Below are 14,739 nucleotides of genomic sequence, written 5' to 3'. Positions count from 1 at the left end.
TACCAATTTTAAAATGTTAACACTTGAACGACTTTATTATATGAATTTCGTTGATCGCATTAACACAAGCAGGTACAAGGTTATTTTTGTGAATAGAAAAAGATCAATACAACGTTAAGAAATAAACTGTGAATACCACATCTGTTAGACACTTAGGCACGTAATGACCTCTCGTGCTAACAAACTATAAAATTAGTTTAAAAAAATGTTTTTTGGACCATACCTTTTGACATAGTACATAATTTGTTGTAGACTCTTACAGACTACCTGTGTTCAAATCCCAGGAGTGCTGGGCTACCCCTAAATTGTTCTTATTATTTGTCAAGATATTTTAAAATTCATTATATGTTGAAATAAAGGTTGAACCCACTTTGTCGATTAGGGAACCAAAAATTAATGGTAGTCTAAAAATAATAATGATAAAACATTTTGAATTGATTGATTTGTTGTTATTTTGTTGTTGAAATTGTCATGTATATTCAACTGAACAGTGTCGCAACTACCCATATTACGGGGCTAGTATGTAAACCTTAATTTGGGTTAAATATTTATTCTTTTTTTTTTTAAGTATTTACCTACTGTAAATAACATGGTATGATAGCTGGCGTTCATATTATGATGGTAGTCTTGTTGATCTTTTATTTTAACTATTTTAACATTATTTATAGATGTCATTCTAATATTTTTTTTAACAAAACTACGGCATGGACGCAACTTTTATTATGGATTTACAGAGTATCCGTAGTTTGACTTGAAAATACCATTTTTTAACTATTTTTTCAAAATAATAATTTGAAAAATTGGTAAATATAATTAATATTTTGGATAAGCCACTAGCATAAAAAATGTAGAAAAAATAATTATGTTCTGGGTTCCTACAATTTTAATACAGATGTAAAATGTAAATGAATTATTATATTAATATATACAATAACCTTTATATACCGTATCCGGGCCTTTTAATAACCACATTAGTTATTAACACTATATTTTAAATAACGATAAACGTAAAACTTGGATAACCTTTTAATTCTGAATAACGATAAACGTAAAAGTTGAATAACGTTTTAATTCTAAATAACGATAAACGCCATAGACGTGCGCACGGGTAGGGCTGATTGGGTTTTAGCCATACCTGAGATTTTTTTATACGTGCGGTAACCTTACGAAGACATGATTAAAAGTAGGTATAGCCCTTTTAGTTTTTAAACGTTTGTGTTTACCCGAGATACAGGGTGATTTATTTAAAATTGAACACTCATTATTTCAAAAAGTGTAATTGTTTTTGAAAATATTTTTTTACACAGGTACCTAGTTTCGAATCGTTTACAAAACAACTTTGTTAACAAAAAATGTTATTTTTTATTTTATTTAAATTTTTTTTGACAACAGAGTTTTAATTTCATATTCCAAAGTAGAATATTTTTCTAAGTATTTCGATACATAAAAATCGAATTTAGTGCGAGTAGTCTATGCGTTATAAGTATTTAAAGTTTAGATGAGCGTAGTTGAGTGGTATGGGCTTGCCCCTTGAAATGTATGTCCACTACTTCGCTCATCTAAATTTTAATATTTATATTTCATAAACTAATAGCCCTAAAGTTGATTTACCATGAATAATTTAGAATAATAAATAAATACCTAGGTATTAATGTAAATTGACAATTTTTATATATTATATATTATATTTTAAACGTTTTTGAATAAATTGTTTTATTAGATTATATTTGGTTAAAATTTAAATCAATATTGATGAATTTTGTACCTATGTGTGAAATAATGAAAACTGATTGTTTACATTTTTCAGTAACCAACAAAAGGGTCACATAAAAGTTTTTAGTGAAAATGTCTATCTGTTTCTTGTGTGACCATATGACTAGGGGTGGGTGATCAGATTGAATTTAGCCAGACTCAGAGGTCTGCGCACGCCTATGATAAACGCAAAAATTGCACAACTTTTCAATTGTAAATAACATAAAACGGAATTTGTTTTTCATATGCCAAGCCCTGCCCTTTTACCAACAAGTAAACAATTAGGTAGTTTATATAATTACATGTCATAATATTATGATTACGTCAATACGCGTGTTATATATTTTAATAATTTGATCAGGCTCATTTTTTCTTTTCTTTATTTTACTTACTTAAGTTAAAATGTCTACAGCCACAGCTATAAAATACATTTTAACATATACTGATTTGGGGTGGGGGAGCTATACGGTATTCGGTTTGGTTTTATATATATGAGGTACAATAAGCACCTCACGGGGCTGGAGTAGGTACTTACCTATATTTCTTGCTTTCTAGTTTAAGCACCACAAACTACCAACATTTTAGATGAATTTTTATTTTTTACTTAGGGTGTACCTACTTGTAATTTTTGACCTAAGACATAATGTTTAACATGTCTGAAGAACATTTTATATTTAAGAAACATTTAAAAAACCTATTTCAGTACTAAAAGTCTAAAAATCTTGGATAAGGTTAACAAAAAATGTTTCATTCTCTCGAGTTAAAATCAAAAATTATTTATAATATTAATTTTCGTAACTCTTCACGAAAAATAATCACTTAATTTGTTATTATTTATAACGTTTTAAATTACATTAGAAAACAAAGTACGATATTATTTATTTATAACAAGTAATAAAATAGGTAATGTTTGTCTATAATAGAACATTATGTATTATACTTCACTATTATAGTTACACTTTTTAATTATTAATACGTAGAAAAATATATGTGAGTCTTAGAATCACCAAATTATATTATACAATTATTATTATTTCAGGTGCTTACAGATATAGCTGGATTCTTCAACTAGCAACATTATCATATCTATTATCTTGGATTTGTGTTCAGTTGTGGCACACACTCACAAAACATATGACAACATTTAAACATATGACGACAACAACAACATCTATATTGTAAAGCATTGTGAGCTTATTTTTAATTTTCGTGTATCGATACGAAATCTCAAGCTTTCCTGTCACTTAAAACTTCAAATATAAATTAATAAAATAAACCTACAAAAACTCACCGTAATAATGTATTATTGTGTTTATAATAAATATATCAAGTCTATAATTTCCCTAGACATTTTTATGGGAGGTACTTCTGTGCTTTTAATATCCATAATTTGAGCTGGTCCGTAAAGTTTTATTTGGATACCATATTTTGTTACAAACAAAGTTAATACAGTTAAATGTTAATTATAGTACATATATAATAAAGTTTAATTTTAACTTTTAAGTCTTCTCCCACATAAATTTGTGTAAATAAAAATCTAACTAAATTGTAGTAATCGTTGTAACATTCATATATCCAGGAACTTTCACGATCATTGTTGATAACAATATTTTTATTTTTGAAAACTTACAGGTATTTCATTATTTGCCAACTGTTAAGTTAATTTAAGAGGACACAAAATCGATAATTTAGCTAACAGTAAACAAATCATAAATTTTATTCGATAAGTTAAAAATTAATACCTCGTAAATATAAACTAACCTCAATTTTAAAAAAAGTTAAGCTACTTTTGTCAATTGGAATGTGATCGCATAAATAGTGACTTCTCTCTAATTTCCTAAATTATATTAAACAATTTTATTGAACTTTTATCATAATGTACATTGTACAGTGTATACCTATACTACCTTATATTATTATTAAATATTTAAAGTTCAAACAATACACATTACACATATCAACTAATAATTTAACAAATACCTATTAAATTTCTTTATATCAAATAGAAATTTAAGGTCATATCAAATTATGCCCATCTTATCTACTAAAATATATCTATTTCATCTATTTTTTTTATCTATTATTAAATACAAGTTATAAGGCATATTACACATATTTTTAATTCAGGAGGCAAACTATTTTAGGCTCCAATTGAGAGATTCTGTTAGGAATTTACATATTTGTAGTAACAAATTTTGTTATTTTTATTACCAATAGACAATAAATAATATTTAATAACATATTACGAGCAAATAAATATAATATATATTTTTGTAAATTGTAATAGTTAGAATAGAGTAGGAAATAAATGTATTCACAAATACACAATATAGGTGCCATTATATTATGAAGAATACTAGAATTTTTCTACTTTTTGTAGTAGAAAATTATTCTTAGGTTTCATTTATGGTTTTCAAACCAGTGTTTAAAAGCTTTTGGTGTCGGTTACGGTTATGGTGTTAAAAAATTAAATAACCGAGGTTTTAACCGATTTTTCAGCAAACTGGTTAAGCCGGTTTCGATCCCGGTTCTAATACTCAATTTAGTTATGCTATCACACTGTATAAATCTGCGGTGCATTTTGTCTTTAGATTCAAAAAAGTCCTTTTTCGAAAATGCGTTTTGTTTTGCGGATTCACACCAGACATAATATATGTCATATAGCGTTATTATTTATGGAATATATATAGTATACGGTAAGAAGTGCACTAACCACCTGTTGTTCGTCACTATAACCGTCGCTTATAGATAAAATACAAAATACACTATCGGTGGCTGTATGTATAGAACTTCAAATATGTAAAAAACCGCGTAACAATATATTATTGTTATTGTTATTATAATATCATCGCACTATGTCGTTGGGTGTTCACCGTGTTCATGCCGTGTGTTTCAGCGCACGAAGAGTTGAATTACTTGGACATGATGACGGAGAAGAGCGAAGCGAACGCCGCCGCGACGCCGTCTGTCGTCTTGACCGCCCATCAGCAACAGGTGCTTCATGGCCGGCAATCCGTCAACCGGCCACCGGCGTCAGCGCTCATCGGGCACCACCACCATCACCAGCCGTCGCAACCGACACCGCCGCAGCAGCCACCGCCGCCGTCGCACCACCAGCCTGCGCAGCCGCCGCACAACCAGCAGCCGCCACTGCACCACAATCGGTCCAGTAGCAGCCTGTCCGGGACCGATTACCGCGAACCAGCAACCACAACCGCGGTAATCGCGTTGGAGCCTGGCGGCAGCGCTGTTGGAAGGCGGCCAGCTGTCAACGGAAGCGTTTCCAACGTGTTAGGCGCTAGGCCAGTCCATCCGGCACCCGGGGCCGTCTTGTACCCGCGACCTATGTACCCGTTCGCGTTGCCGCTGCCCACCCCGCCTGCGCTGTGGCACCACGCGCAGCCCCATTTCCCCACGGCCAGCTTTCAACCGTTCATGGAGGTAAGTCTATCAAATCAATAACCTATCTAACAGTGAATCTTAATATCTAGCATGAGTCGGAACAATATCTTTTTTGTTTTTTAATAATTATTACTATCGTTATTGTTATTATTTATGTGGCGGAGTAAATATTTCAAATTTCAAATTCGAAAAAAAGGGGAGAAAGTATATAGTTAAATGCTCTGGAAGTACAGTAGGTGTACCTCGTCAATAAGTAAATGTCATATTACTACGACTTACATACAACCTACATTACGTAGGAATTTAAGTTAGATTTTAATTAACGTAAATATGTAAATACGCCACTGGCTGGAGGACAGGAAAGCTTATAAGGGAAAGTATTAATGGGGGCCATTAGTAGAACCAGCAATAAGATTTTGAAGAAACCTTATTAGTTATATGTTGCTGTTTAATCTCCTATCAGCCAGAGTTAACATCCCTAACTCACGCAGAACTAGAGAATAGTCGTGTTAAGAGTGGGGGATATTTTGTACATAACATGGTGTAGGATAGATAACGCCTTTGGGCTCGCTTTAAGGTAGCAGAGTTTAAAGCTGTGTGGGAGTCCCACAGGAGTACATGTCTGGTCTGTACAGAGGCCGAAATAATGAGTATAATTATGTAGGTACTAATTATGTTACAAAAGTTAGAATTTTCCTGTAACTTATAATTAATTGTTATGAAGGTACATAAACCTAATATACTGCAATTTTTCAAATATCTCATCTAAACGTTATGCAATTAATATACTGGACAAAATTAAAAGTTTTGTCTTAACATTGTTCAATAATATTATTACACAATTAGGAGAGCATCTATCTAATTTATTCTTTCAAACGTGATATTGTGTCTATTCAACACATAAGTTATTTATTTTCAAGTTCCCCCCTCTATACCTCGTAGATGGGTATACAACATAGACCATGGTGAACAGACACAGATTTTCTTACCTACCACAATTAATATAAACAAAATTAAAGTGTCGACATAACGTTTTATCCGCAATGATGAAACAGCACTGATGTACCCAAACCTTATTTAAATTCTGAACAAATAGCTTTTCAGTTACCTATTAAAATGTTTCTACTAATTATTTTACTAAAATAATCTTGTAAGTAGTGATTTATTTTTTGGTAAATGTAGAATATTATGCAGCACCTGATACGATAGTACAATACAATTATTATAATGTTGTACATTATCAATTATGTGGGAAAAATGCACGTGTGCAGTTGGAATGAAATAAAAGCATTACCTAATTTCGTTGTTTTTGATTGTAACTAAGTTTTAAATAATATTATGATGGGATAGAATTTTATTATCATTGAAATCGTGGATAGTTAGTAGATGATGTAGGCAATATACCTCTATACACTTAGATATAATAATAATATACTATTAATATGTAACAATCTGCAGTCGACAGATAATAATACAAACCTTTTGCTATTCCGTACTATATAGGTAATTCGGATACGACAACGGGAAATGTGTTTCACTGTGTAGGTACACTTCACTCTTATAGTGTTTTAATTAATGTGACCTCAACCACAGACTTGTGTTAATTGCACACGTTTTGTTTTAACTATTAAAAACGTGATGATTGCATGATTTACGCTAATATATTTCCAAACGCATATAATATTATACAGTACCCATACCTATAGAATCAAAGTTGAAGTCCGCCCCACGCTTCCACACCTAAATCCATATTATTGTGATACCTGTATCCGACAATTCGAATAACAGTCTACACTTAAGGGTAGATATTTCGTTTACATTCAACAATAGGTAGCTATGTATATAGCTAATGAATTTGTTTTCCAAGAATTACAATGAGCACTACAATGCAGTGTTAAAATTCTATGCGCATATATTTACTGCAGCACCGGTGATACCATATAGTACGTGCAATGTTTTCGCTAAACCTATCCATGCGAGTTGAGTTTGTTTTGTTGGAAAATTAATGTATTTTCATACATACCACGCTCGAAATAATTATAGTGTACGAAGAGTGTCAAAAGTTTTGGTCAGCCTTTCGTACACGGTAAATTATAATATGTTATGCGATTTTGAAGGAAATAATATAGTAAGTTAAACTATAAATATCGCGGTAGTCACGATGTTAAATTTTTTCTTTTTGGTAAAATTTGAAATAAACCATACGAATTTAATGAATTCATTACATTAAATTTGTAAGCCATCATTATGAATTATGATATATATTGTTTTCAAAAGATGAATCTCGGCCATGTGCTTACGTATTTCAAACTTTAAGTACGGTACCATTATACAACGGTTTTAGAAAATAAATAATGAGTAGAGATACTTAGATAGAATATAATATAATATAATATTATGAATTATGATACACCTTAACTAAATTAAAATATAGAGTTTTAATACTGTAGAGTTATAAATTTCACAAAACAAATAAGTAGCTGGAAATAAATCAAAAATATATACTAACCTAACCTAATCATTTGGGATCTAAAAATAGTAATACTTTTTCAAATTGTGTATTTTATACCTATAAAAATGTTGATTAATAACAGTATAATATTCAGCCAATTATCTCTAACTCTTCTATAGTTCTATACTACTCAAGAAAAATGAACCAAAAATACAAGAAAATACATAACGTTTTAAATTTAAAATAAAATATTGTACAGCTTCTTTGTGACTTATAAGCTGCACATAAAGTAATCAATATAAAATATAATAATTGTAATGACATTATTATTGCATTTAAATTATAACCTCCTGTATAGTCTTAACTCCCAACGAAATTATATAAAAGTATACGTATTAACTAAAATAATAAAAATAAATAATTTTTTTAACTAAAATATCAATTAATTAGTCACAACTTTAATTTGGAACAGTTTGCATAATACACTAGCCAGACCTATATTTCTACCAACAATATGTTATAAAAGTAATGTTCGAAGTAAAAAATATATTCGAATTAACCCTTTCCAGCCAACTACTCAATTTTTGAAAAAAAAAAATCCTTGATACACCTTATCAAGTGGGTTATAAATAAACAAAATAATATGATTTTTTTTATTTTTCATCAACTCACCTGGAATATACAGGTATGATTCCTAAAGTCTTCATTGGGCTTTTGGAACTCGCATAAAATAATAAATTCTTCAATTCATATATGCTTAATTTTAACAATGAAATCAATACATTTGATTATAACTTTTTTGTGTCTAATGTACTTAACTCTAAAAAAAGATCTAATTTATAAAATGTGCAGTATATTTATCTTGTACCTCATTGACGTCATTTACTCGGAATCCTAACAAGCGTTTGCTTTTGTTTTTATATACTATTATATATATAGAACCCAATTACCCCATCATTAAAACAAGTTATTCTCACATTCACTACGGCACTACATAGTTATTGGTCCATGTCTGTATATGATTTGTATTATGGAAATGATCCACTTAGTGGATGTGCAACGAAAAAATATTGGCAAATGTAGGTATGAACGACTTACTGAGCGTGCTTGTGTTTTGTCAGTAAAGTAGGTAGCTTAAAAATATATATCAATAATATCGATATATGACATAAAATATATCATAGGTAGGTATATAATATCATGTAATGTTTAAGTATGAAAAATAATAACGTGTATAAAGCATTTGAAAATAATTGGGATACGGAGTATAAATGTCAAATTATTACTTAAAGATATTAATTGAAAAAAATAAAAAATAATGTATCATATTCCCTATTTGGCGGGGACTTCCTCGTAATAAATGTCATATTTACGCATCTGATGATACCTATATGATTACACGTAAAATCGAGATGATTTGGCTACAGGTATATATAAAACCAATTAAACGCTACCCTGCTGTAATATTAAAGTGATATGGCGCGCATGTATTTCTTTTTTTTTCAGTCCCCGACGGGCGACGATATCAGTAAATGTATTATATTTTATAAAATAAAAACGAGGGGTGTGATATTATTGGGATTAACGCCGACCTGTCCGTGTCGTGTCCTGAAATTATTGTCCCAATAACAACGAGAAAATATCCATTACGGACGAGGTGGACCGGAACAAAACAATAAAATAAAAACGAACACCTATATAATTAAACTCGAGTCGTGTACAATCTAGAAAATAGCGTTTGTTCTGGAATCGTATATATATATACGTATAATATATTATATAATAAGTCCGCAGCAGTATAATATTCTTTACATTTTTCCCGCCCCAACTATTTATATACCTAGGTATAATGTATACCGTGCGTATATGTATGTATGTACAATATATATATAAAGGTAGACACATTGAAAACAAAATTTTTGTAGTTATATTTTCTGTCGTAAATGTTGTTGCGTAAAATAGTTGACAGTTAACATGCATGACGAAGGTATATATACCATAATATCGTATATATATACATTATATATATAATATACCTATGTAGTGTGCGTTTTAAGGGCGGGCGGGCTGGTGGGACGACCAGTTGTGGTGGTGGTGGAGAGTTTGGTGAGGAGGGGGAGACGGCAAGGCGGGTATGGTGGTGGCCCCTGCAATGAGCTACAGCCCGGCCGACTCTGATAAAGTTATTAAATTCCCTAGCTATGCAGACGGCAATAAAACGCAGCTTTACGATCCGGCCCATTGCCTGGAACTTTTGTCATTTTAATGAAAGGTATTAAACACACGGGTACGTATCGGCTGATTATTAAAAAAAAAAAATACGGTGTTGATGCGATATTTCCCTCTCCATCTTATTTTAACGACATAACGTTGTGCTCGTAATACTAAGTGTATTCAGGGTAAAATTTTCCAAACCTCGTGTTTTTATAGCACCCTGCTGCAAGTGCCGAGATTTGAAAAAAAATATTATTTATTTAATAGAATATATAGGTTATATCTGTACTGTACGATTGTTATATTTTTAAGTACCTAGTAGACATAAAGGATTATTTGTTTTTAATTGTTTTTCATCATATTATATTTAAACACACTAGAATTATTGCCAGGGTGGAAAAAAAGAATGGTTACTCATATGATATATTTTGTAGGTACTCAGTATAAACCAAGTTAGTAGTTTAACCGTAATTGTATTTTTATTTTTGTTTTGTATTCAAAACTGACGTATTTTGATTATCAAACTGAACAAGTTTAGATGATAGCTAAAAATGTCAAACAGCATCACAAATCTTGTTGCAAATTCTAATATAATTAGATATTCGACATAATTTTAGCATGCACCATTTTAGATTATATTATTTACTTTAACACTATGTTGTTCGTGAGAGGATTATAAACGGTGATTCGTTCATTGAAGTAGTGTACAAATATTTTGATGTTTACCTACTCCACAATACGCCGTTTGTTAGTTTGAAAAATATATCATCATTGGTATGCTTGCGGGTTTCCTTAAATAATATTCAAAACGTTATTTTCCAAACCGTTTGAACTGCTCGTAGACGACCATTATCAGCGTACAAAAATCAAAAATTCCAGTGTTGTTTAAACGTTCTTCTGCACGGTAAAAAGTTCTAAGACTATCGAGAAATCTTCATTCTGTAATAACAATATAATAAAATAATAACTTTTGGTGAATTTTTTGTTTCACAATTGTATTCGTTTTAACTTTTGTGCTCCAATAGAAAATCGTTACAAATTATTTTATAATAACATTGGTTAATTGGATTTAAAATATATTATGTGTGTCAGGTGAATCCAACTTTTAATATTTGGATTGATCAAATTTTTAATTTTGGTAAAGAATGTCTAGCATCGCAGTTGCTTAAATTATTAATAAATAGTCCGATAAATAGGTTATTATTAAATTCATATCTCAGTGTAAATATTACCAAACAATTTTACAAAAAGTTATGTATTGTACTATTTTTTACTAATTTGGAATCCCTGAATATTAATAATCGCCAAAATGGTGCAAAAATTATGTCACACTCGCTTATTAATTCATATTAAAATTTTTCACCCGACATTGTGGTGGCAATCATTTTTTATACTACCTAAGTTTGTTTAGTCGTAATCAAAAAAGGTACATTTTGAAGAAAAATAAAAAATACCGTTATTAAACTAGGTAAGTACCTATACTAAGTATGAACATCATATAAGAGACATTATTAATTATTCAATACTATGATATGTACTACGATACAATTTCTAAAACAAGCCTGTATCGCGATACACCGATATATCGGTAGTACAATAATAAAATGTAATACAACTTTTTTCACATAAATGTATAATAATAAAATAATATACATATAATTATACACATCATATTATATATCATCGCACAAATACGTATAAAAATATAAAGACAAATTATATCGCACTCGCAATAGCATTTTCAATGAAATTAATAATTATTATTGCTCTAAACTTTACAACCCATGAACACATAAAATAAAACCATATAAATACTGTAAAAATAAAAATTAAATTAACATATTCAGTAAATAAAAATAAAAATTGAATAAAATATTGATAAAATCATTATAATAGTATGACAACTTTTGCATAGTAATATGTACTTATATTATGATAATATTTTTCATTTGAATTTAACTTTTTGATATGGTAGAAATTACTAGATTTTATCTACCAAATTGGATTTTGATTTTAATAAGTCAGCCAAAGATTTGTTTGCAACCATACAATAAGTATTAAACCAAATTTTTCCCCCGCAAAATCGCAGAAATCGACCGAGAAAATTATAGCTAAATAAGTTTAACAAATAGGCTGCAGAATACAATGTTACCTATAACTAGGTATATATTAAAAAGGTATCTATTGAATAGATTCTATTCTCAAATTGATTTCTCTCACCCGATATTATCGTTTTTATCGAGTAAATTATAATTCTCTATAATATATCTCTATAATTTAAAGATTATTTTAGCAGGTGGAAAAACTTAAAGCCAGTGGCTTAAATAATAATTTATTGGTACTTGGCTTGTGGTATAGTTATGTGAAAATAAAAGAGATTACGATACTTACGAATTACGTTCATTCTCGTAATAGATACCTGCAGTGTATAATTAAATTATTCTATACTATTACGTGTAGTTCCAGTAAATTGATTTGAATACTTGAAGTCCAGAATCGTTTGCATATAAATATGGTTTATTTCCCTGCAAATTAGGTGATCGATGACCGATGAACATAAAATATTATACCAATACCAGCTTTATCGGTATTATGTTTTTGTACTGAAAATCGGTGATCGCTATATAAGTTATTTTTATTTATTAACAACGTTATGGCGGTAAAATATAATTGTGTCGACTGGATATTGATTATAATATATTATTATAATATTATATATTTTATAGTATCACTTACCAGTCCAGATCGCACGTCCATAATAGTTACCCAGTGTCGTGAAAACTCACCAAAATAATACCTATACAATTTATAGTATTATATCCATCGACGTCCGGTATTCATCACAACTTAGATTAACACTTGCAGCTATAAAGTCGTATCGAGTGGTAAATAGTAAATACCCATGGTGGCTGAGGTCGGGATAAAAGATTTTAATCGTATTTCGTCGCTCCACACATCCAAAGACCAGTAGTATAAGGGCCATAAATAGACATAACTATGGCTGGAGCTTCTTTTGTGAAGGGATGCAAGAAAAATATATAGGTCACAGTGGGCTGAACTGCGAGAACTTTTTCCCAATAATGCCAATTGTTCATTTTCGAATAACAAAATAAATAACTCATACTACAATGCTAATTTTTTTAGTATTTGTTTTAAAACCCATATATTATGATCGTTCACAGACCACAGTGATTCTCAACCTTTCTCGTAACGATTACCAAATTAAATATATTAAATTTTCTCGACTGCATATACCGGGTTGAATCGAAAAATTTAATTTCTGTGCTATAGTCAGTGTTGGGAAAAGATAACCAAAAAATCATCTGGATAAGATAACAGATAATTCATTCAAAATTTATCTAGATAAGATGAAATATAACATCATTTTATTTTATCTAGATAAAGATAAAAATACACATACATTATCTAGATAAAAAAAAATAGATGATTTGTTTTTAAATTATATTATCCATCACCCATCCCATCACGCAAAGAGTCACTAGTGGGTGACTTCTTAATTCAAGTATACCATGTTTTTCTGTCACTTTTCTCTTATACTTATTATGCTATAAAGTATAGATTGTATAAATATTATAAAAAAAAAAAAAAAATTATATTATAAATAATGTAATTTATTAGTAATTAATAAATCCCTAATGTTATTTTTCAACTAAAATAATATACAATTTTAATTTTTAATACAACTTGAATAAAAATAAAACTGACAATATTTCAGTAAATATTTCTTTTTTTAACTATAATAATATTGGTATTTGGAATCACTACTCGATTCTCGTAAATTATTGGCTATTTCAGTATTTTAAAAATATTCTTATAATTATATTATTTATCTAGATAAATTACCACAGATAACCATTACATTTATCTAGATGAGATAATTAGATGATTTAATTATTTTTATCTAGATAAGATAATTAAAGAAATAATTTTATCTAGATAATTTATCTAGTTAATTCCCAACAATGGCTATAGTTGGGTACCAAATTATTTTAAGTGCCTATAATATGTATCTATTTCATAAGTTTAATACCCGGTTTATTTTGGCAATATACACCAGTAATGGGTACAGTTATATACATTTATGTTCGAGTAAATGATGAGATATTATATAAAATTATAATTTATATACGATGTACGACGCGTAGTGGCTAGTAGGTAACCAGCACTCACCAGCAGCGGCGATGTCAATGACTCGGTCGACAATATCCGAACGCGCAAAAAAACGGAAAACCGGTTTTCCCGATGTACGCACTTACCACTTACGCTAAGTATCCGACGTGCGGTGGCATTTAGACGAGGTTTTCCGGGGCGGCTGTCGGACGAGACGATAGCGATCGATGTGTGGATGACGGCGACCGACCGAAAGACTTTCGACCGACTCGCGTATACCTCTATGTACACGAATGCCTACATCTACATATTGTCATTATCATCGCCAGCGGTAAAGTTTGGCTTTACGACTTCCTCGGTGTATTGTTGTATGTGTGTATTGTGTACATAATATTATATTATAGGTATATATATAGGTATATTATAGGTATATAGTATATTATTATCGTGATTGATAATATTATAGTACCGCGTGACGTGCAGCGCTGCAGTCGAGACCAAATAATCAAGTCGATGGAGCGTCATTATTAAATAGGTAGGCAGACGTATTAAGTTAGTCTGTATACAATAATGCAGGGCGAAGTAGGATAGGTTAGTACTATAAATCATGGCCGGTTAAGGCCAATAATATGGACGAGTATATATTTGTTTTCTCAGCCCTTGCAACAAAAAAAAGTTTTAAAAACCCTATAATAGTATACACATGAGTACGTACATATCGGTAGGTAGATAGGTAATACACCTACTCATGTTATATGAGCAGCAAGTCCGGATAAACCTATACCATG

The 14,739-nt window shown here is 30.2% G+C and overlaps 1 protein-coding gene and 1 long non-coding RNA gene across 2 annotated transcripts in view; both read left to right on the top strand.

Moving 5' to 3' along the window:
• The window catches only part of LOC115034075, a 32,769-nt gene extending 29,109 nt beyond the window's left edge, over positions 1 to 3,660 (top strand). Inside the window, exon 3 of the long non-coding RNA XR_003839461.1 lies at positions 2,792 to 3,660. This is a non-coding gene — a long non-coding RNA (uncharacterized LOC115034075). The remainder of the gene's footprint in view (positions 1 to 2,791) is intronic.
• Positions 1 to 14,739, top strand: part of LOC100571454 (doublesex- and mab-3-related transcription factor A2) — a 185,073-nt gene that overhangs the window by 155,293 nt on the left and 15,041 nt on the right. The window contains exon 3 of the mRNA XM_029489554.1: positions 4,649 to 5,193. Coding sequence (XP_029345414.1) covers positions 4,649 to 5,193 — 545 coding nt within the window. The remainder of the gene's footprint in view (positions 1 to 4,648; positions 5,194 to 14,739) is intronic.

The sequence above is a fragment of the Acyrthosiphon pisum genome, chromosome X (genome assembly GCF_005508785.2).
Source record: "Acyrthosiphon pisum isolate AL4f chromosome X, pea_aphid_22Mar2018_4r6ur, whole genome shotgun sequence".
In the NCBI taxonomy this organism is placed as follows: Eukaryota; Metazoa; Arthropoda; class Insecta; order Hemiptera; family Aphididae; genus Acyrthosiphon; species Acyrthosiphon pisum.
This window is presented reverse-complemented; position numbering and strand designations above follow the sequence as displayed.